At 31.7% G+C, this 22,259-nt stretch overlaps 5 protein-coding genes across 7 annotated transcripts; 4 read left to right on the top strand and 1 right to left on the bottom strand.

The window, feature by feature from the left end:
- Nucleotides 1-145: 145 nt before the first annotated feature.
- On the bottom strand, nt 146-16,008 carry LOC146537722 (epimerase family protein SDR39U1). Of its 2 annotated transcripts, none has more exons than XM_085187902.1 (5): nt 15,805-16,008; nt 2,819-3,023; nt 2,254-2,488; nt 1,588-1,821; nt 146-995 (listed from the first exon to the last, which is right to left on the bottom strand). In XM_085187902.1, the coding sequence occupies exons 1-5, from the start codon at nt 15,806-15,808 to the stop codon at nt 789-791; spliced, it is 885 nt and encodes a 294-aa protein (XP_085044028.1). In that variant the 5' UTR covers nt 15,809-16,008; the 3' UTR covers nt 146-788. The 2 variants fall into 2 exon arrangements, with proteins under 2 accessions (XP_085044028.1, XP_085044027.1); XM_085187901.1 differs by lacking the exon at nt 15,805-16,008 and adding an exon at nt 3,105-3,332.
- On the top strand, nt 3,401-5,509 carry Tsen34 (tRNA splicing endonuclease subunit 34). Of its 2 annotated transcripts, none has more exons than XM_085187903.1 (8): nt 3,401-3,461; nt 3,926-4,000; nt 4,078-4,164; nt 4,252-4,387; nt 4,489-4,604; nt 4,688-4,798; nt 4,958-5,107; nt 5,228-5,509. In XM_085187903.1, exons 2-8 carry the CDS (start codon nt 3,949-3,951, stop codon nt 5,419-5,421), a joined length of 846 nt encoding a protein of 281 aa, XP_085044029.1. In that variant the 5' UTR covers nt 3,401-3,461; nt 3,926-3,948; the 3' UTR covers nt 5,422-5,509. The 2 variants fall into 2 exon arrangements, with proteins under 2 accessions (XP_085044029.1, XP_085044030.1); XM_085187904.1 differs by lacking the exon at nt 3,401-3,461 and adding an exon at nt 3,498-3,514.
- On the top strand, nt 5,887-7,376 carry PDCD-5 (programmed cell death 5). The gene is made up of 3 exons (XM_085187905.1): nt 5,887-6,059; nt 6,235-6,343; nt 6,622-7,376. The coding sequence occupies exons 1-3, from the start codon at nt 5,994-5,996 to the stop codon at nt 6,834-6,836; spliced, it is 390 nt and encodes a 129-aa protein (XP_085044031.1). The 5' UTR covers nt 5,887-5,993; the 3' UTR covers nt 6,837-7,376.
- On the top strand, nt 10,025-11,976 carry LOC146537723 (lipase 3-like). Its single transcript, XM_085187900.1, has 5 exons — nt 10,025-10,177; nt 10,258-10,459; nt 10,630-11,000; nt 11,168-11,326; nt 11,521-11,976. The coding sequence occupies exons 1-5, from the start codon at nt 10,025-10,027 to the stop codon at nt 11,911-11,913; spliced, it is 1,278 nt and encodes a 425-aa protein (XP_085044026.1). The 3' UTR covers nt 11,914-11,976.
- Nucleotides 16,009-18,483: 2,475 nt separating the features above from the next.
- On the top strand, nt 18,484-21,503 carry LOC146537721 (lipase 3-like). Its single transcript, XM_085187953.1, has 5 exons — nt 18,484-18,657; nt 18,747-18,948; nt 19,057-19,427; nt 20,624-20,782; nt 21,064-21,503. Exons 1-5 carry the CDS (start codon nt 18,505-18,507, stop codon nt 21,454-21,456), a joined length of 1,278 nt encoding a protein of 425 aa, XP_085044079.1. The 5' UTR covers nt 18,484-18,504; the 3' UTR covers nt 21,457-21,503.
- The last annotated feature ends 756 nt before the right edge of the window (nt 21,504-22,259 follow it).

The following is a 22,259-nucleotide window of genomic DNA, read 5'->3' as shown; positions in this document are numbered from 1 at the left end:
ATAATTTAATAAACAGCATTCTGTCTTGCCAAATGATGATTCTTAAAGCATTTATCTTTGGGTAGTGGAAATTTACAAAAAATGTCCTTACAGAGACGCTAACAACATAAATAAGTTGTAATTAAGAAGAAATATAAAACACCAACAGTTTATAATATATTTATTTAATTTTAACCTGTAAAGTACTTACGTCCTACAAGGCTTCGCTACGTTGTTAAATGAATGTTGTAACATGAATCTAAGTCATAACTACAAGAATTATAAAAAAAAGCATTTTAGCTTTTCTATTTGAGTTCATATACTCTAGTATGAGTATTAATTAATATGCAGTTTCGGTTTTCGAGACTAGTTTTATATCTTAGATTAAGACAAAAAGACTACAACTACAACTACAAATAGAAACAACTCTTATTTCTTCTTAAATTTTATAGTTATTTTTTTTCTATTTCATTTTAATTTGTAACAATGTTGTGATGATATTGTTTTTTCATTTGATATATAATAACTAGAATTGCACACGTAAATTGATCTTTATATAAAGAAACTTCACGCTTTTTAGCAGGGTAGGCAGAGAGAAACCAGTGTCTTGACATTAATTTCTCTCTAATTCTAATAAGTTCTTTTTAAATCTTCAAAAGTCCCACCGCGCCACGACAGCCTCGTTCAATCTACATAAAATTAATATTTTTTATTTAATTATCATTAATAAATATAAGGAGATCTTTTCTTATAATTAATCTATTTATTTTTCGTTTATAAATATTTTGTTTGTACTCTTAAAATCTAAATTATTTGTTCGGAAATAAATGTGCACATTCAGCACAGGCCGCGTCTATGTCTGGGTATTTGTATTCAAATCCATATTCTAAAGTTCTCTTTGGTGTAACATGTTGCCCTTTAGTTAACATCATTGCTCTCTCTTCATTCAGTAGAAAATTTAGTGCAAACTCAGGTACCGGAAAAACTGCTGGTCTTGATAGAGCCTTAGCAAATGCCTAAAAAAATATAATAAAATAAATTATACCTTTTGAATAGCAGGTGTTCACCTACGAAATCACATTGCTATGGTAACACATATTATTGCAGGATATTATAAAGATTTCTCTCTCTATTTAGCAAATACAAATGTATAAAAAAATAGCACTCTATTTTGAGTAGGTACTACTTTAGAAATATTACATAGATCTCTAGAAAATAAATCATAGCTTGAATGTTCAAGCTCAATCTATGTTATATATCAATTAAAATTATGTAACAAATAAACATATAAGTGTAGTTCTATTTTTAGCTTCAAGCTATATCTTGCTCAAAACAGAGTTTCATTGCGGAAAGTTGTTTCCATCCAATTATCGAGGCATTGTGTAGAGTGGTGGAACTCAACGCCAAGCATCGTCTTGTTACTGGTAATACAACATTAATCATGGCCCAGAGTGTAAGTAAAACCTCTAACCTCCACGCTTCCACACAATGGATTCTAATAGCTTATTTAAGTTGGATAGTAGGGAAATGTAGTAAATTAGTTAAAAATAGTTTAACTTATTTACTTATTATGTGACTCAAATATATGTAGGTTAATTAATAAAATACCTTTGTAAAATCTGCATTTGTGATAATTTGTGGTGCAACACCATTCAATATTCCCTTTACTTCCTGATTTTCAATAGCAAAATGAATTAACCTAGTGAGATCATCAATATGGATCCATGGCAAGAATTGTTTTCCTGAAGAAATAGGTCCACCAAGACCAAAATAAAAAGGTAATATCATGTTTTTGATCATACCACCTTCTCGGCCCAACACGACACCTGATCTAATAATGACCTTAAATAGTAAAATAACTTTTTAACATATTATAAGTCAGATATTACAATTTAATACATATCTAAAACATATAAAACAAAACTATTTGAGCTTGCTTTAGGGTCAACATACATGGATTGTGATAGCATTTGATTCTATACACCTTGCTTGTGGGTTTTATTTGGTTGGGGCAATAAAGTATTTTTATTTCATTAGTCTCTGGTAACATATAGTGTGGCATTCACTACCTCTACTCATTGTGCAATGTCTCGAAAACTGGGACATGTGAATGCTGTAGGGAATGCAGTGTCTTAATACTAGGTGAATGAAAATTATATTCCTCTAGATGGTGATTGAACCCTAAACCATCATATTTAAGTGCAGGTGCTGAATAAAGTCATTGTTTTTACATGATAATTTTATTTAGCTTCACTTATATTGTATTTCACTCACAAGCCTCACAGGTGGATCAACTTTAGCTGCCTTCTCCCACTCAACAAGTAGTCTTGAGAAAAAATCATTTCCAGTAGTGGGACTTGACTCATCATACTTATTACATTCAGATGGTTCATATGCACCAACACCAGTGATAAGAACAAATACTTTTGGTTTATCTTGACTCTTATTTATAGCTCCAGCTAATGCTTTTGTTGTATATACACGAGAGTTTCTAACATTTTGTTTAAATCTGAAATATTAGAAGCTACTTATTATCTTGACATATTGTGCACATATTTTTGCACACAGAGAAGGCAATGATAAATAACAGAAGTCTCCAGATTTGTCTTTATGTATCTGAGAAACTTCTTTTGTTAAGCTACTATTAATTTAACCATTCATTGTTGCATGTAGAGGACTTTATTTTTTTCTGTAACTGAGTTTTATTTATATAAAAATAATATTTTTAAAAATGTTCCATATAGTTTTTTTAAATGATTGTTAAAATATTCATATGGTACTTTCATACTTTTACAAGTTTTGCAATTTCAAGTTACATTTAGTATGCTTTTCTACTGACCCTGGAGTCCAAGATTTTGTAAAATCCATAAACTGTTGTCCAGCAAGATTCACAACAGCAGTTGTATTTGGAGGTACACCAGAACTTTCTATTGTGGTCCATGAAATGTTATTTGCAGCTGGCATTCGGGAGACATTTATTATATTATAATTACTGGATCTGAGGAGCTTACTTAAACGTGTGCCAACAAAACCGGTTCCGCCACCTATTTAAACGTAAAGCAGAATAAAATGTAATAACTGTACTGTACAAATGAAAAAAATATATTATTTATTATTAAACTTACCAATTAAAACTTTTTTAGATGCCATTATTTTAAAAGTTATGTAACAGTATGTTTATTTTAAAGTTACAATGTGTAACTAAATTTCATGATAATCTATAGATATCTATTTGACTTCTCAATGTTGATGAAGGTTGCAATTTTTTTATATATAAGTATAGCAAATAAGTTTCATTTATTGTTTAGTGTTTACAATAAAACAGCTGTCTTTTGACCACAGAACACATTTACTCACTTGCTTTTGACAATGTCAATGCCATACCAAATGTCAATATGTCCACAATCGGTAGAGGCAGAGGCTAGAGCCTGCCACCGGGAATCTGGGACTAGCAAATTTCTCTAGTATCACTAGTCTGTATGGTAACTAGTAGTTGTTTTAGTGTGTAGTGTGTACCGAATCTTTAGAATTGCGTGTAAAGATCTTAAAAAATTATTATTAATTTCTAAACTTATACTTTTTACTGAGTGTACCAAATAAATAAGATTTTTTTTCCTACCATTACCGTATACGGAATACCTTATATTATTATTGTACATTAATAAAAAATAATTTTAATATACTATTTACGAAATTTTATATATAACAAGTAGTGTTGGCAGTCAACACTATCTATCATCTAAAATCGATGATCATCCGACATCCCTATGTTGACTGTTGACAAACAAGATAACTATAAAATTCATAAATTTAAATTATAAAAAAATTCAATCTTCAAAACTCACCTGGTGAATCCACATCAAATCCTTAGTCTTGGATTTGGTAAAGATTGTAAATGAATACAAATATAATGTTTAACCTCATTAATAAATATAAATATTTTTAGCTCTAATCACTTCACTTTGCAATATGATAAATTTATACGTATGTAAGGGAGTTGCATATGTTTGGAATTCTGAAGGTAACTAATAAACATATCATTAAAGTTTGAAACTAGTAAATATGTAACGTCATTGTGTATTTCTTGTTTTGTAAAAGATTGGCAAACTCTTAGAACACAGCAAAGGATATGTGGTTCCCTAATTGGTACCGTACCTGCATTCCCGCGACAGAATGATTTTCAAGGTACAGTGTTTTATGTTTTACTACACATACATTTATTTGAATATCTATATATATAGAAGGATCTATTATATACATCATATTATGTAGGTTTACCTATGGCTTTGATGTCGGAAGAAGCACTTTTACTCGTAAAAAATGGAATTTGTGAGCTAATAGAACTACCAAACATAAATAGCAATCTTTCTGAAGAACAAAGACAAGAAATAGAAGGAGTTAATAAAAGGCAAGTTTAATTAGAAGAAAGAGACAGTAATTATAGTTTAGAAAAGAATAATGATGTTATTTTTAATATTTTTTACATTAAATGATGACATGATTTTTCAGAGTAATAGAAGAACAATCGGAAGCATTGCGGAAGAGAAAGATAGATCAATTATCACAAAAAATAGATATTATTCTTGCAGGGAAAAAACAAAAATTGATATCCAAAGGAATATTAAGTAAGAATATAATTGTTTATTTTCTTCCTTTTACTTTAAAACTAAAAGAAACTATAATATACACCCAAATATTTTTTATGTAGATGTAAATCTCAGCAGAGAAACTTTATTACAAGAAGAAATAGCCAAAGTACCAAGTTTGGCTCCTACTCATGTTTTAGTACATCTGCCAACGGAACATTATATAAATACAGGTAAACTATACTTTAGTATTAAGGAATAAGTTGACATGCAAGGTCTCAAAAATTATACCCAAAATGAGGAATGGAGTGTCTTAACAGTGGGAGGTTAGAACACTTCCCATCATTCCAAAGTTCTACAAACTGAATAATTTTCTTTATTTTTATTTTCAGAATCTAAAAAAGTGTCTGTGGATGTTTTAATTCCTCCTATTTTAGACAAAAAAGGCTCACTTCGTTATAATGTTTTTAAAGATTTATGGGAAAAGGGTCACTATATAACTAGTGGTTCAAAATTTGGAGCAGACTTTCTTGTATATCCAGGTAATTATACAACTTTATAATAAATATAGATTTTGTCAGACACAATTAAAAAGGCTAATAGTCATAAAAGTTGTTATGCTTTTATTTGGAGTGTAATCTTGACAATATTTGATTTTTTAGGAGATCCTGTAAAGTTCCATGCAATGTATATGCTGAAATGTGTGGATCAGGATACTATCTTTCGACCAACAAACCTAGTAGCTTTTGGAAGATTATCCGTGGCTGTAAACAAATTAGCAGTACTTGCTTTTCTTAATACTTTTGGAAAAATTGAATATCAAACATTACAATGGCATGAAAGTTTACATAGTTAATACACTATAATATACTTATGCATACAATACAATGCATGTTGCGTACAAATATTTGTTTGTGAATATATGCAAGTTTTAAACAAAATAATCTGCGTTATTATTTTTTCATAATTATTGTGTTATATAAAGTAATGTTGATATATGGCCGATTTGCAAGAATTGAATTTTGTTTTAAATCAAATCAGAGTTCTTTGTCCTTAGGGCCTGACTTAACCAAGCAAAACAATAAATAGTAATAAACGTCGTTTGCATTTATCAAACAACTTACAATTTAAGAATTTCAATAAAATACTAAAATTATGTAATATAATAAGCTGTTAAAAACAAAATAAAACATCTATGAAGTCTGTGATTACCATAAACTAAAAACAAGTTATTTCGAAGGTATACTTCTTAGCGAACTTTGCTTAACTGACACGCCTAAATGCCATAAAATAAGAAGCAACAGATAAGTTATTTCTATTTGACTTTGACATTCAAAACCTGCTTATGACAGCATTTTATTTTATAGTTTAGCAAACATTAGATTTGTATTCTTTCAATTTCACTGAATAAATAACAAATAAATCAAAATGGATGATCCTGAATTGGAAAAGATTAGACAACAACGTTTGGCACAATTACAGGCACAACATGGGGTAAGATTATATTGTAGTTTATTGAGGTTATATCTAATAATAGGCCATATTCGAAATGCTACATATGATATTTTTATCATTTTTATTATAAAAAATATAATGTCTTTCAAGTTAAATATTCGATTTTGTGTTTTGTTTATACTTAAATTTTATATTAACAAATATATTATTACAGGGAGGAGATCCAAATCAAGCTAAAGCACAGGAAGAAAGAATGCAAGCTATGGAAGAAGCTAAACATTCGATTCTTTCTCAAGCTCTCAGTCAGGACGCTAGAGCTCGATGTAATTTTGTTTCTTAATATTTCTTATTATACTATATATTTTACCTTGGATTCAATTTCACAAACAATTGTTAATTGTTGTAATTCAACATTGCTCTTTGTCTTGTTACAGAGTAAGGAATTTGAAAATAATTCATTCTCAGGCAGATATTGAACCCACAATCATCATGTTTATAGTCAGTTGCTTTACTATAGACTTAGTTTTCTGCCTAATTTAAAATTGTTATATTCCATCTCATTTAAATATTCTTTAAATGTTTTATTTTTTCTTGCTTACAGTGAATACTATAAAATTGAGCAAACCAGAAAAAGGTGCAATGGTTGAAAACATGATCTGTAGAATGGCTCAAATGGGACAGTTAAATACAAGAATATCTGAAAAAGAATTGATACAACTTCTTGAATCTGTTAACCAACAAATGCCTAAGTCAACTAGTACTGTTAAATTTGACAGGAGAAGGGCTGCTCTTGATTCCGACGATGATGATTTGTAGTATTTAAACAATTACTTTCCAATATTACTCATAGACATGAGCAAATTGATTTATTATATTTAATTTAAGCCATCTTGTCTATTGAAGCATATCTTTATAGTAATAAATTGTGGTTCATATAAAAAGCCTAAAGAGATGTGTTCAAAAGCAATAATGTCATCTACATTAATATTGTATTGATACAAAAAATATGTTATTAATGAAGCATTTATAGTTAATTGGAAATAAATAAAATAAATGTTATTTAAAATATATTATACCTCTCAAAAATATATTATACCTCCCAAATCAATCAGTGCCTTAAATGATTCAATACAATCTCTGATCTGATTTCCATTGTAATTTATAATTCACGGAAATTTCTATAAAGTCATGTTTCATTAGAAAAACACTGGAAGCTTTTTTTTTAAATATTCAATAACATACTTAGCTTAATTTTATTCTGTTATAATTTTTCTGTCATTATTTTAGCTTAATTTATTCATTAATCAAACATATTTTTACTCATTATAGCATTTAATAAACAAATTTGTATAAAAATTGTTTTATTTTTATCAACTCTATTCTAATAAGTTTTATTTTTTTTATATCTATTCTAATGTCATAAAACAGAAGAGTTTGTTTTACACTATTCATCAAGCTCTTAAAAAGGCAGTTAAAATCTTTATAACATATACCCAGCTTATGTTATAGTGGCGGCGAAGAGGGGACTTGCGGGATTTACTCGAGCGTGGTAGATTAAGATATTAGGGATTCGCTGTACTCGGTTACGTACTTCCACCAAATATGAGCCCCATATATATGGCCGCCCGTCTAGGATGAAGGATCACATTTGTAAAAAAAATAATCATTCGAAATTCTCGAGCGCGTCAGATTAAGGTAGAGTTAGTTACATTCTAAATTGTGTATATTCCACTAATCTGACAATTTGAGAGTGTCGTAAAGAAGGGGGTGGACTACAAAATAGTAAAAAAAAATTTTTTTTTATTTTGGAGGGAATTCAGTAATTACGAAAAATATATAATCTGACGAATTTCACAAGCCGAAGTAATAGAAATTGATCGATAAAGTTTAATGTAGCTAAGGGTTGCCTATATTCCTCCCTCCGTATTTCTATTACTCTCTCACTTACTAATGCTGTGAGCGTGAAGCTGATTTAGTGGTAATTAAAGTTTTATTTTATATTGTAACAAAAAAAACAAAAAAATCAAATCACATCAGGTTCACGTTGTATCCGGCACACAGCAGGGTAGGCAGAGGGAACCTATTTATAAGACACTCCGTTCCCCATTCTCTGCCAAATTCTGAAGGCATAACGGTTTGACTGGTGGAACTTAACGCCGCGATTTGCCTCCACACCACAGCTAAGGAATGAAAATATAAATTAAAATAATTATTTCATATCCTAGAGTGGGGATCGAATCCACAAACAGTCGAGCTTACAGTCATAGTTAGCGCCCCTGCGCTACGACCGGCTCTTTAACTGGCCTATTGTAACAAAACAAATTATAAATGACCTTAAATAATTTCAATTGTTTTCCTGTGATTTCATATCGTATGAGATAGAGTGATGCATTGAATAATATGTTTAATACCTACATGATAATACGATTTTTTTTTTAATAAGTAGTATTGTTAATTAAGAGATAAAATACTAATAGAAGATTATTATTAATTATACCTACATATATATTATAAAGGTAAGGATTAACTACTTATATCAGGGAAAGTGAGGTAGTTGCTCACGTCATGTGCTTTTTTGTTTTTCATTGATAAAAAATTAAATATTTGATAAGTTTGTGATCAAGAAAAAGTCGCATAATAATAGGACAACAAAGGTTTTTTGTATTTTTATTAAATTGTACCCAATTGTCTTCGCGTGAGGACTATTGCACACAAATTTTGCACTGCACTGACTATTGAACATTTTGTCCTAAACGATGTTACAAAATAGAACATAAGTATGTTCTATTTTGTAAGAACATCAAAAACAAATGCGTTACCAAGAATGTAACGAGTTACCATAGATATTGAAATAATTATTGTAAATAACTTTAACATAATATTTTCTAGTTGATACTTCAATTAATATAAGAGAGAGCAACTTTTACGCAAAAAAAACATACAGTCGAATTGATAACCTCCTTTTCTTACAGAAGTCGGTTAAAAAATGAATGGCCCATTAATTAAGAACTCGATAGCAAAAAGAAAGAAATATACCTACTTACATGAGAGATGAATATAATACCTATAATAAGATAATAATTATATATAAACAGTTATCAGGCTTTAGATCAGATGTTAAATGTAGCAGAGTAGGTAGAGAGAATCTGATATGAAGATACCAAGTCTCCCTTTACGTCAATTTTGAAGATATTACGAGGCAACAATATAGGGTTCGGCCTCATATGGAGTGTTCTCATCTCGGGGTTGGTGCATCTCAGTATCAGCTTGACCCATTTGATCGCATACAACGTAGAGCCGTTCGAATCATTAAGGACCCAATGAGCTGTGAAAGGCTTGACACTTTGGGTCTGCGTAGAGACGTCTCCTCGCTGTGCGTTCTCTATCGCATTTATCATGGTGAGTGTTCTGAGGAACTGTTCGACCACCGAGGTAACACTACCGCCAAATTTTCCAACCGCACAGTACGTCATAAACTTAAATACCATCCACACCACCTGGATATGTGGCACTCCACTACTGTGCGGTTTCGTAGAAATTTCTTGCACGCGCCACCGAACTGAGGAATGGCCTACCCGCGGCAGTGTTTCCAGGTCGGTACGATATGGGTACCATCAAAAAGCGCGTCTATCTCCACCTCAAAGGCCGGCAACGCACCTGTAGTTCCTCTAGTGCTGCACGGGGTCGTGGGCGACGGTGATTATCATTAGGTGACAAGAACGCTCGTTTGCCTTGTCCTATTTTCACTAAAAAAAAAACAATACCATGTAAGATCAAAATTAAAAATAATAAAAAAATTAAATACATATCAACGTGACAAAATAAAAGTTAAGAGGGGCGATTAGTTTACCTAATCTCTTTTGGTATTTAATAAAAATGATAATTACATATAATTAATTATCAGGCACATGTTGTAAACAACAATGAGTTGATACGACTTTATATTATCATAGATATTGTTATAAAATAAGTCGCCGGATGTGAAATAATCAGAGACGACAAAAATGTTCGTGGTAACATTGTTGTTAACTAACTGTGTCGTCCTAGCGGCAAGTGGGCGCTCCCCTAACGCTGACTACGTTGAAGAGTTGCTCCGGAAAAATGCATTTGGCAGTCGCATTTCCGATAGTATAATAGAAGATGCATTATTAGACGTAGTAAGTTTTTTGTCTGTTTATATATAATATCTTAAAACCTAAAAGGTATGTACTGTACTTGTGTATTTTTTATTTTTCAGCCAGATTTAGTAAGAAAATATAATTATCCATTTGAAGAACATTCAGTAACCACTGAAGATGGCTACATATTGGGAGTGCATCGAATTCCTCACGGTCGTGACTCGTTTAATGTACCCAGTGACAGACCTGTTGCATTTCTTATGCATGGGTTGTTATCTTCTTCATCTGAAAATATCATTCCAGGACCTGGAACTGGTTTAGGTAATTTATGATACAAATTAATTTTGTAAATATGTCGAACATATTAAGATGTATTTTACTATTATTAATTAAATATTTTAAATTAAAGTAAAAAGTTCAATATAATATAGTAACTTCCTTTGCCACAACCTTGGTCTTTTATGTTCTAATTCTTCTTTATTTTTTTTCAGCATATACTTTGGCAGAAGAAGGGTTCGACGTTTGGTTAGGAAACGCCCGTGGAAATTATTATTCACGCAGACATACGACCTTAAGTCCGGACTCACGATCCGGATCAAAATTTTGGGATTTCTCGTGGGAGGAAATAGGAAAGTTTGATTTACCTGCAATGATAGATTATGTTCTCGAACAAACTGGGAAATCACGTTTACACTACATTGGATTATCACAAGGAACTACAACTTTCTTTGTGATGGGTTCACTTCGACCAGAATACAATGATAAAATTATTTCAATGCACGCTATGGCACCTGTGGCTTATATGGGACATTCTAGAAATCCTCTATTTTTGGCTCTTGCACCTTACGCGCATGATATATTGGTAATGATTTTCGTTAATTTATTTTATATTATTTTTAAGATTACACATATTATTGCTTGTAATATTATTTATTTAATTTGGGAAAAAGCATTGCTTTTTTAATAAAAAAGATGACCGAAATGAAAAGATGACAATATTTATATATAAAGGCCTATTTATCGTTTCAGGTACTATCCTCATTAGTCGGGTTTGGTGAATTCTTGCCTCGCAGTAATTTTTGGACGAAGATGGGTATGGTGGCTTGCAAAGATGGGAGTATAGTGCAGCCCATTTGTAGCAATGTCCTTTATTATTTTACTGGATTTAATCCTGATCAACATAATGCTGTAAGTTTAATTAGGTGCAATATGTTGACAGTTATTGACTTATACTTATTACTCTATATGTACGTATATTTTGTTGCAATTTAAATTAATAAATATAAATTAATTTAAATATTATTATTATTAAACTTTCCAGCCATCAGTAATTATTTTAAATAATGTGTTACTAATCCATATTTATTAATATATTTTCACAGACCATATTACCAATAATAACGGGCCATGCTCCAGCCGGAATATCGTTGAAGCAGCTCGCCCATTACGGTCAAAGTATCGAGGATAAAGAATTTCGACGGTATGATTACGGTGCTCTGGGTAATTTAGGAAAGTATGGCAGCATCCGACCACCACGCTATGACCTGTCCAAGATTTCAGCCCCCGTGTTCCTTCATTATTCCCAAAGTGACCCGTTGGCGGACGTTATCGACGTTGACAGATTATTTAACGAATTAGGAAATCCTGTTGGAAAAATCTTAGTGCAACAAAAGACGTTCAGTCATGTTGATTTTGTTTGGGGAATTGACGCTAAGACCATGGTTCATCAAAAACTTATTCATTATATGCATGTCTTTGATTACGACGCTTTGTAAGATATAAATGTTATAAAAGAAAAAATATATATTGATTTAATAAATAAAATTAATTTAAAAATGTTTCTCTATATTCATTTATTCTATTATTGTAATCTATATATATAAAAGGACTTGTCCTCACTGACTGAGGTAAGACGCACGCACAGCCGTAACTGCTGATGGTAGAAACGTGAAATTTGGACAGATGTTTACTTTCGTATTCTGGACATCCACTAAGAAGGGATTTTGAAAAATTTTTGCCCTAAAGGGGTGAAATAGGGGTTGAAAGTTTGTATGGATTTTTTTTTAAATAGGCACTGATTTTAATGAAATTTGAAATTCAGACTCTTAAAAGTATTTAATTGAATACGTGTTTCATGGTTTTCTAGAATTCTTTCCATAAGGGTGCAAATAAGGGGTTGAAAGTTTGTATGGAAAAATTCTTAAATCGCCACTGATTTTTATAAAATTTTAAATTTAGACTCTTAAAAATATTTCATTGAACACATGTTTCATGGTTTATTAGAATTCACCCCTAAATACGTAAGCGAAGCTGCGCGCGTCCGCTAGTCTATATATATAAAAGGACTTGTCCTCACTGACTACCTCAGTCAGTGAGGACAAGTCCTTTCGAAGACGCACGCACAGCCTTAACCGCTGATGGTAGAAACATGAAATTTGGGCAGACGTTTACTTTTGTAATCTGGACATCCACTAAGAAGAGATTTTGAAAAATTTTAACCCTAAAGGGGTGAAATAGGGGTTGAAAGTTTATATGGAAAAATATTTTAATCGGCACCGATTTTTATAAAATTTTAAATTTAGACTCTTAAAAATATTTAATTCGACATGTGTTTCACGGTTTTTTTGAATTTACCCCCTAAGGGTGTCAATAAAAGGTTGAAAGTTTGTATGGAAAAATCTTTAAATCGCCTCCGATTTTTATAAAATTTAAAACTTAGACTCTTAAAAGTATTTCATTAAATACATGAACCGTGGTTCATTTTAATTCATGCCCTTGTTGCAGTTGAAAGTTTATATGGAAAAATCTTTAAATCGCCACTGATTTTTATAAAACTTGAAATTGAGACTCTTAAAAATCTTTCATTGAATACGTGATTCGTGGTTTATTAGAATTCACCCCTTTAAGCAATAAGCATGCGAAGCTGCGCGCGTCCGCTAGTATTTTATATTTACCTAGCGGACCTGGGCGGCTTCGCACGCTTGATCTAAACGAATATTTATTAAATATATTTATGATTTTTTTTTCATTTAGCGGAGAAATTCTGGGGGTGGTTGTCACATTATATGTATATAGATAGTTAGTTATTAAAACTAATGTCACGTGAATAATTATTTCTAATCTATATTTAATTCGGCGTTAAAGTTTCCAGGTTCTCTCTGTCTACTCTAATATGAGCAGAATACCGCGTGAAGGAACAAAAAAAGGAAATAATAATAATATGACAACCGAAAAAATATAATCTTGCTTTGTTAACAATAACAAAGTATTAACGATTAATAGTAATATTTTTTATACAAAAAGTGATGATATCCCATTCATAAACATAAATGTGAAACGAGAGGCAAGTTAAATGTCAAGAAATACGGCGTTCTTGAGTTACGACGGTCTCGGCGTTCTCCGATAAAATCGGAGTTCTATGTGTGAACACATAGAAAAAATTTATGCTCTAAATTTAAGTAGTCTTTTGTACTACAGAATAAATAACGTTTTTAAGGCGAATCAATCAAAGGTAGTGAAGGTAAGTGTAGTATCCCGCACAGAGTAAACCTAGTGATAAAACACTCTGTTCCCCACTTTCTGCCGAATTCTGGAAGCATTGCGTGCGGAGTGGCAGAACTCAACGTTGCGCTTTGCCTCGACTCAAGAGCGAAGAATTGGAAATATAAATGTAAATAAATATTTTTCACTTCCTCGCGTGGGAATCGAACCCACAACCGTCGCATTACACTGACACCTTTCTGCCGCTGTACCACGACGGCCTCTCAATATCTATATATATAAAATCGAAAGGTCACTCACTCATCACGAAATCTCAGAGACTACAAGTGCTAGGACTCTCAAATTTTGCATAGCAGTTACTGATAGCTCGCTAAGACGGGAATTTGCAATATTCAACTTCTAAGGGGTTGTTTTTGGGGTCGCAAGTTTGTATGAAACTTCGTTACTACAAATGCTAGAAGTCTCAAATTTTGCATAGATGTCACTAGGACGTAGTCATGGAGACAGAAATTAATAATAACATAGTTCACGCGAGTGTAACCGCGAGCGGGCCGCTAGTTATTTATAAATATTAATTGTAAACACGCTATATCAGCGTCCTAAATTAATCCGCTACATTCACACTTTATTCATTATACATTCATATCATATGAAATACTCATCGTAATCAAAGCCTCCTGTAGGTTTTTATTGCAATGGGGATTTTTGTATTAAATATTCTTTTAATCATCTTTTGGTCAATTTCACGTAGAAATTGCGGTAAAAATGTTTCAAATTTAATTTTGTATTGTTACTTTGTCTTTAGTCTTTTTTTTTATGTTGAATAGGCTGGCGTTTGACCGCATCAAGTCTGGTGAGCTTTGATTACGAGGAGTATTTCATTCTACGGTATGGCACGCTTGCCTAGCAGATACCTATTCATTCTGGATTTCAAGACCCTCATATCTGTAATATTGTTACTTATTTTTTTTTCTAAACTATATGTATTAAATTGTAATAAATGTTGGAATTCTTAAAATGCAATGTTGTTTTTAATTAGGGCATCATTTAGTATATAATGTATATTGGTATTATTTTAAATTATTTGTAACGGAGTATGTCCTGTTAGCGGCCTATGTAATAAATAAATAAATAAAACAATTCCGTATTTTCCAAGATTGTCCGTTTAGGTGTCCGTCATAAATCATGTGAGCTTGAGGGGGAGTGGGGGGAGGGGGAGTGGGATGCGGTGTTTTGGTAAAAATCACGATCACGATCACCAGAGGAGTGGGGCTTAATAAGATATCACGTGTATTTATTTTGCAAGGTGCTTGCTAATCCACAATCAGAGGACAATGTTCATATGTACATTAAATAATGTTCATGTACTAGTAAAAATATTTTGTTTAGACTATTTCTTTTATTATTTTTATGCCAGTCAAAAACAACCTGCATCCTTTCTGCATCCTAGCATCTAAGGGTAGTACTAATTTAGGAAAAAATATATATTACAAAAATATATATTCAGATTCGATTTATAGATTCGTGATTAAATCCTAAAAAAAATTGCTTTAAAGGGAGGAAAAATTTGACATGCAAATATTAGTAAAATATTAAAATTAAATAAACACATTAATAATTAAATGATTTATTTAATAAGATTTTATTTTATTTGAATACTTACCTATAATTACACGGGTGTTTAATATGTTATACTAGCGGACCCGGACGCGGCTACGCCTGCTTGAAATATGAGAATATAATTTCTATACAAATATAATTTCAATCTAGATGAAATGCTAAAAGTGACTATTATATTATATTTATTTTCATAAGGATGAATATCAAAATGACGCGGTAGCGAACGCGGTCGCGTAGCGACGACAAATTAGAAAGTATTTTAATTCATTAGTATACATGTGTAATGTAATATTATATAGCCTATAGCACTTCTGAAGAATGCAGCTTTCATACAAAACAAAAACAAAGTAAATCGATCCAGTAGATCCAGAGATCTTAGCGTTCAAACAAACAAACAAACAAACAAACAAACTCTTCCGCTTTATTATATTAGTATAGATTATAAACACTTAGTTCGAAATTTGAGTATTTATTTGTTTAAAGTATATAAGAGATGAGATGAGTTTAGGAGATATATGAAAGAAATTCTGTAATGACAAACTTACCCATTTTCAAACAAGAAAATATGTAACTTAAGTTTATTTTACTATTTGTTCACGTTATAATATATCCATGTACGGTTAAAATTGTTGGCGTATTATTTTTTCAATATTTCCAATGTTACCAAAGTAGCGACCACTGCTTATATAATTGAATATTTTCTTGCTGCGCTGACCGCGGCTACCTTTACCTACTCAGGGTAGTTGAGAATTGTTATTGTAAGTTAAATACACTCAAACATATTCCTTATCAATATTACTAACAAGATATGATAAGTCCTTATTGATTATCCTAAGTGATATTGAGAAGTATTTATCACTTTGCACATTGGAATGAGTCACACCATTTTTTTTGTTATCAGAATATCTGAAAAATAGGTAAAACGAGAAAAAAGAATTTGTTTTTATTTTTTTCCTATCATCAAAAACGATGGAGATGCATAATCAAGCAAAATTCGTGGACGGCCCGCTATTGCTAAGTATATTAAAGTAAGACATTATTCCCGACTGCTAAGGAAGGGTTATGTTTCTCGCGCGTGTCTTGTATGTATGTATGTAATATTTTTTATTATCTCACATCTCCAGGATCGCTGAACGGATTTACATAATTGAGGTATCGTTAGCTGAGGTATGGTCGCAGCAGCAGCAGCGCAGTAGCAGCCCAAGTGTTCTTAGATAGCTGACGTTAAAAGAAAATAAACATGGCGGCTGTGGGACGCCATTGGAGTTAGTAAAAAAAAATTCGTTTCGAATATCACATATATGGGTATCAAATTCAAGAGGTCAATAAGAGGATTTCAAAAATGTATATCGTGATTATTATTACCATAATGAATCCTAACAAAAAAATATAAGTGACGTCATCATACTAGCGGGCGAAGAAACGAAAATTTTACAAAGCGGTGAAACTTTACAACGCTGTAACTTTAGGAATTCTGGCCTGACAACCACCTACTCGTAGGTAATAGTAAAATTTTGATTTTTGACCTAAGTTACAATTGTATTAATTACCTAAATACCCATAAGTCCAATCCCCAATAATCTATATCTATACTAATATAATAAAGCGGAAGAGTTTGTTTGTTTGTTTGTTTGTTTGTTTGTTTGTTTGTTTGTTTGTTTGTTTGAACGCTAAGATCTCTGGATCTACTGGTCCGATTTTCATTGTTTTTGTTTTGTATGAAAGCTGCATTCTTCAGAAGTGCTATAGGCTATAATATAACGTATATAACATTACATTACACATATAAACTAATATATTTTAAAGTACATTCTAATTTGACATGCAATTTATTCTGCCATGTTAATAACAACCGTCGTTGCTACGCGACCGCTACCGCGACGTTTTGATATTCATCCTTATGAAAATAAATATAATAGTCACTTTTAGCATTTTATCTAGATTGAAATTATAGTTTACTGTATAATATTCTAATAAATAATTAAGGAGATGTCACTGATTCGAAATTACCTAGCCACCTAGCGGGCGGCACAGTATGACCGACGCGAACGGGCAGATGACGTTGACGGTTTTATAAATTTTCATACATTTTCGAACTTTATTTGTTGTTTATAATTAATTTAAAATACACTTTGATTCGCTTCTTATTTTATTTGATATTGCCCGCTAATTATCCTACTTAATAGAGAGAAATGTTTAGTTATTTCGTAGAGTCGATATCTATGTACGCACGTACGGAAAACTTTAGGTACTTTTTCTAATATTAAGAATACCTATCCTTTAGTTACTTTTAATCCTTTTGTTAGTTCATTTCAATAACTCAGATATTTTTTTCTAATAATGTGTATCTACTTATTATTCTTTTTGATTATTTGAGCTTATATTTTCTTACTAATTCTATTGAGAATTGAAAATAATTTCATGAATATATTTAATAAATATTCTTATAGTTGAAGCAGGCGTAGCCGCGTCCGGGTCCACTAGTTACTTATATAAAAGGACTTGTCCTCACTGACTGAGGTAAGCCGCACGCACAGCCGCTAATGGTAGAAACGTGAAATTTGGACAGATGTTTACTTTTGTAATCTGGACATACACTAAGAAGGGATTTTAAAAAATTTTAACCCTAAAGGGGTGAAATGGGGGTTGAAAGTTTGTATGGAAAAAAAATTAAATCGGCACCGATTTTTATAAAATTTGAAATTTAGATTTTTTAAAAGTATTTAATAGAATACATGTTTCATCGTTTTCTAGAATGCTTCCTCTAAGGGTGCAAATATGTGGTTGAAAGTTTGTATGGAAAAATCTTTAAATCGCCACCCATTTTTATAAAATTTGAAATTTAGGCTCTTAAAAATATTTCATTGAACATGTGTTTCGTGGTTTTCTAGGATTCACCCCTAAATAAGCAAGCGAAGCTGCGCGCGTCCGCTAGTTCTTAAATTTTCTCTGAACAAATATTATTCTAGGATTTTAATATGTCCGTACTACATACATATACTAAAGTATATTTTTAATTACAATAGTACCTCACAATAGAAAAGTTTGAGTCGCAATTAGTTTGGCAGTAATTTAATCCGTCGAAAGTTTGTTAAACAATATAATTTCCAGATAAACTTATTAAGATTCATTATCAAATATAATTACATTGGAGATTTGATTTGTTTCGATATGATGTTAATTCATTATCAATGATATTATTATAAAATAAATATTCAGACATTAAAAATCAGTGTTTTAAAAAAATGTTGCCAGTCATATTGCTGTTAAGCAGCTGCGTCGTCTTGGCGGCCAGTGGGCGCTCTCCTAACGCGAACTATGTCGAGGAACTACTCCGGGGAAACGCTTTTGGCAGTCGTATTTCTAATAATATTATAGAAGATGCATTACTTGACGTGGTAAGCGACTTAATTTAATAATTTCAAAGATTTAGATTTATGGTTACCGTAAATCTGGTAATAATTAATTCTTTCGTTTGAATATTCAGCCAGATTTAGTAAAAAAATACAAGTATCCATTTGAAGAACATTCGGTGACTACTGAAGATGGCTACATATTGGGAGTGCACCGAATCCCTCATGGCCGCGACGCGTTTAATGTACCTGGTGAAAGACCTGTTGCATTTATTATGCACGGTTTGGTATCATCTTCATCAGAAACTATTCTGCCAGGGCCTGGATCTGGTTTAGGTACGTTTGCAAAAATATTTATAGTCGTTTTTAAAGAATTATTATTAAAAAGAAAGGTAGATGAAATATAATGATTTGACAATAACCTTGAATTTCTTTATGTTTTAGCTTATATTTTAGCAGAAGAAGGATTTGATGTTTGGCTGGGGAATGCTCGTGGAAATTATTATTCCCGCAGGCATAAGACCTTAAATCCAGACTCTCGATTTAGTACCAAATTCTGGGATTTCTCGTGGGATGAAATAGGCAACTTCGATTTACCTGCAATGATAGACTATGTTCTTGAACGCACTGGGAAATCCCGTTTGCACTACATTGGATTCTCACAAGGCACTACATCTTACTTTGTGATGGGTTCGCTACGACCAGAATACAATAAGAAGATTATTTCAATGCACGCTATGGCACCTGTGGCGTATATGGCACATAATAGAAATCTTTTACTTAACGTGATCGCACCTCATGCTCATGATATATTGGTAATTATTTTGGTTTATTTACCATTTTTATTTTCGGCTTGTACTTCAATAAAAGCGTGTTGTCTTTAATATACTTGTTTACATAACAGTATGAAAGTTTACGAGATAGCATTAAAAATTAGTAGTTGTTGTTGTTGTTTAACTTGTTCAAATTAATAGTTTAAAAAATTAGGTGAGATTATTTCAGCGAAATTGAGTTAGAGTATTATATGATATTTTCTATGATATAAACAAACACCTGCAAAATTTTATGGTTAGTTTTATGAACCATTTCGTTTAAAATTGAAAGCTACGTGATATTTTTGGACATCGGTAGTACGAAAATTTTGGCTGCCAAGCAGATGTCATAATCATATGTGTCTGATGTGGCATAATCTTTTAGATTTAAATTTAATGTTATATTCCTATGTACCCGAGTTGGGGCAGAGACTCTATGGGTGCCCCACAGAGTCTCGCCATTTTATACGATTTTTAGGTTCTCGTTTAATGTCCTTCCATGTCTTGTCAATCTTCTTCGTCTAAAACTGAGCGTTGCCAGATTTGCTTGGGACGGCCACGTTTACGCTTTCCTTGAGGATATCTGATCCATTGCCTGTTTCGAAGTTAGTTGGGACCAATGGATACCAAAAAATTTAGCAAATACATTGATTAACGAAAACTTGATTTTGGTGACTTTCCACGTTTCGCACTTATATAACTGATTTTGTTACTGTTAGACCAAAAAATCCTGTTAAAACTCTACGGGATAATTTACGTCGCTGCCACTTTGACTGCATGTCGCGAGTATGCATATGGCATTGGTATAGTGCAGGTCTTCCAAGATACTGCTTATTTTTATTTCTATTCGCGGCACCCCTTTAAACACACCAAGCACAACATCGTCTGATTCAATCAAAAAGAAAAGAAGTGAGAGAACGCCACGATGGCGGACACCGTCATGTACTATTTTTGGAGGGATGATGGGATTGATGGTGAATAGGCGAGATCATAAGCTAGGCCGTCTCAACGTGTAAAGACTTTTTCGAAATCGACATAGGTTAGGTTAGGACAGATTTAAATTTCTTTATTTAAGATGCATAATCAAAATCAAAAAAAAAAGAGAAAGAAAAAATATTTAAGATTTATTACTCGGGAAAAAATAAGTAACGTACCTATTTGTGACACCTGTTGAAAAAAGTATATTTTTTTCTTTCCAGAGACTAACTTCATTATTTGGATTTGGAGAGTTTTCACCTCGCAGTGAGATTACAACGGCGCTAGGTTTGGTGTTTTGCGCTGATAAAAGCAGATTCCAACCGATTTGTAGCAATTTAATATTTCAAATAGCTGGATTTAATGTGGATCAACATAATGCAGTAAGTTTTATAGTAATTATGATATTTTTACGCTGCCATTATTGTTTATCGCGGAATTTTTACTTTTATAGAAAATAATTTATTAAATATGGGTCCTATACTATATATATCACATTACTCAACACACTATATCTGGCATTTCTGGCAATAAAAAAGAAAATTGTAGTACTTATATACTCGTAGATAAATTTTTCATCTAATAAAGTATTAATACATTATAGTGAAAATGTTTATTCGTAAATTTTTTATATTTATTTTCTTATTTATTTTTATTTTGACAGACATTGTTGCCAATAATTATGGGCCACCTTCCAGCCGGAGCAGCTATGAAGCAGCTCGCCCATTACGGTCAAAGTATCGTGGACAAAGAATTTCGACGGTATGATTATGGAGCTCTGGGTAATTTAAGAAAGTATGGCAGAGTCCGACCACCACGATACGACCTGTCCAAGATTTCAGCCCCCGTGTTCCTTCATTATTCCCAAAGTGACCCGATGGCGGAAGTTCCTGACGTTGACAGATTATTTAAAGACTTAGGAAACCCAGTTGGAAAATTCTTAGTGCAACAAAGGACGTTCAGTCATGTTGATTTTGTTTGGGGAATCGACGCTAAGAATTTGGTATATAATAGAATAATAAACTTTATGCACCTGCTCAATTCTAACGAATTGTGAGACGACATTGATTAAGAAAAGATTTATTTAATATGGGCAAAATGTAAAATAAAAAATACTATTTATTTAATAAAAAAGTTGTACACAATAATATAAAATAAACAATGTATACATTATACTAAATAGTGTTTCTTTTTAGTACTTAAAAGTAGGTACTGTCAATTTATATAAATACATATTATATTACATATTATATTTTATTTACATAGGAACCTGCCGTAAATAACAAATCTAATAATTATCTACATACTTTTCTTGCATCAGTACATAATATGTGAATATATTCATTCCAGTCACACACAAATGTTTCGGACTTACGGCCAGCATAAAGCTGAAAAAGTCAATATTTTCTCGTTAATTGTTTGTACTATCATATAGAAAAATATTTATTATTTTAAAAGTGAAAACATGATGATTATATAACACTTTTTATTGAATATAAACATTTTATTTACCAAATATTGGTAAAGTTATTCGAATTACATTAGAAATATTATCGTAATTAGTCGTTCAATAGGCATTGATAACTTTGATAAAACCTTCTCGAAAAATATAATTATCAAAATAATTCTATGATTGAGATTATCCAGAGGCCAAGCGTTCTTTGAAAATGAGATTTTTGAAAGTCAAAAATACTATCAAAGTCAAAAATAATAACAAAAGAACATGCTCAGTTGGATTGGGCACATTGAATGAATGAGTAAGTGTCGAAAGAATGTGAATCAAGAATTATGAAGGAAAAGTGAGCGGTACCTCTCGGTCCCTCACCGAGACGAGACTCAATTGAGCTTCGAAAACATAAT

The sequence above is a fragment of the Heliconius melpomene genome, chromosome 7 (genome assembly GCF_056956725.1).
Source record: "Heliconius melpomene rosina isolate 202511_hmr_F chromosome 7, ASM5695672v1, whole genome shotgun sequence".
In the NCBI taxonomy this organism is placed as follows: domain Eukaryota; kingdom Metazoa; phylum Arthropoda; class Insecta; order Lepidoptera; family Nymphalidae; genus Heliconius; species Heliconius melpomene.
Note: the sequence above shows the minus strand (reverse complement) of the source record. Positions and strands in the feature narration are given on the sequence as shown.

Coding starts and splice junctions, on each gene's coding strand:
- LOC146537722 (XM_085187901.1), bottom strand. CDS start 3,129: ATGGCATCTAAAAAAGTTTTAATTG. Junction 3,024..3,104: donor ATCTAAAAAAGTTTTAATTG/GTAAGTTTAATA, acceptor ACGTTTAAATAG/GTGGCGGAACCGGTTTTGTT. Junction 1,822..2,253: donor TTGATCCACCTGTGAGGCTT/GTGAGTGAAATA, acceptor TTACTATTTAAG/GTCATTATTAGATCAGGTGT.
- Tsen34 (XM_085187903.1), top strand. CDS start 3,949: ATGATAAATTTATACGTATGTAAGGGAGTTGCATATGTTTGGAATTCT. Junction 4,001..4,077: donor ATATGTTTGGAATTCTGAAG/GTAACTAATAAA, acceptor GTTTTGTAAAAG/ATTGGCAAACTCTTAGAACA. Junction 4,165..4,251: donor GCGACAGAATGATTTTCAAG/GTACAGTGTTTT, acceptor CATATTATGTAG/GTTTACCTATGGCTTTGATG.
- LOC146537723 (XM_085187900.1), top strand. CDS start 10,025: ATGTTCGTGGTAACATTGTTGTTAACTAACTGTGTCGTCCTAGCGGCA. Junction 10,178..10,257: donor AAGATGCATTATTAGACGTA/GTAAGTTTTTTG, acceptor TTTATTTTTCAG/CCAGATTTAGTAAGAAAATA. Junction 11,001..11,167: donor CTTACGCGCATGATATATTG/GTAATGATTTTC, acceptor TTATCGTTTCAG/GTACTATCCTCATTAGTCGG.
- LOC146537721 (XM_085187953.1), top strand. CDS start 18,505: ATGTTGCCAGTCATATTGCTGTTAAGCAGCTGCGTCGTCTTGGCGGCC. Junction 18,949..19,056: donor AGGGCCTGGATCTGGTTTAG/GTACGTTTGCAA, acceptor TTTATGTTTTAG/CTTATATTTTAGCAGAAGAA. Junction 20,783..21,063: donor ATGTGGATCAACATAATGCA/GTAAGTTTTATA, acceptor TTATTTTGACAG/ACATTGTTGCCAATAATTAT.
- PDCD-5 (XM_085187905.1), top strand. CDS start 5,994: ATGGATGATCCTGAATTGGAAAAGATTAGACAACAACGTTTGGCACAA. Junction 6,060..6,234: donor AATTACAGGCACAACATGGG/GTAAGATTATAT, acceptor ATATTATTACAG/GGAGGAGATCCAAATCAAGC. Junction 6,344..6,621: donor TCAGGACGCTAGAGCTCGAT/GTAATTTTGTTT, acceptor TCTTGCTTACAG/TGAATACTATAAAATTGAGC.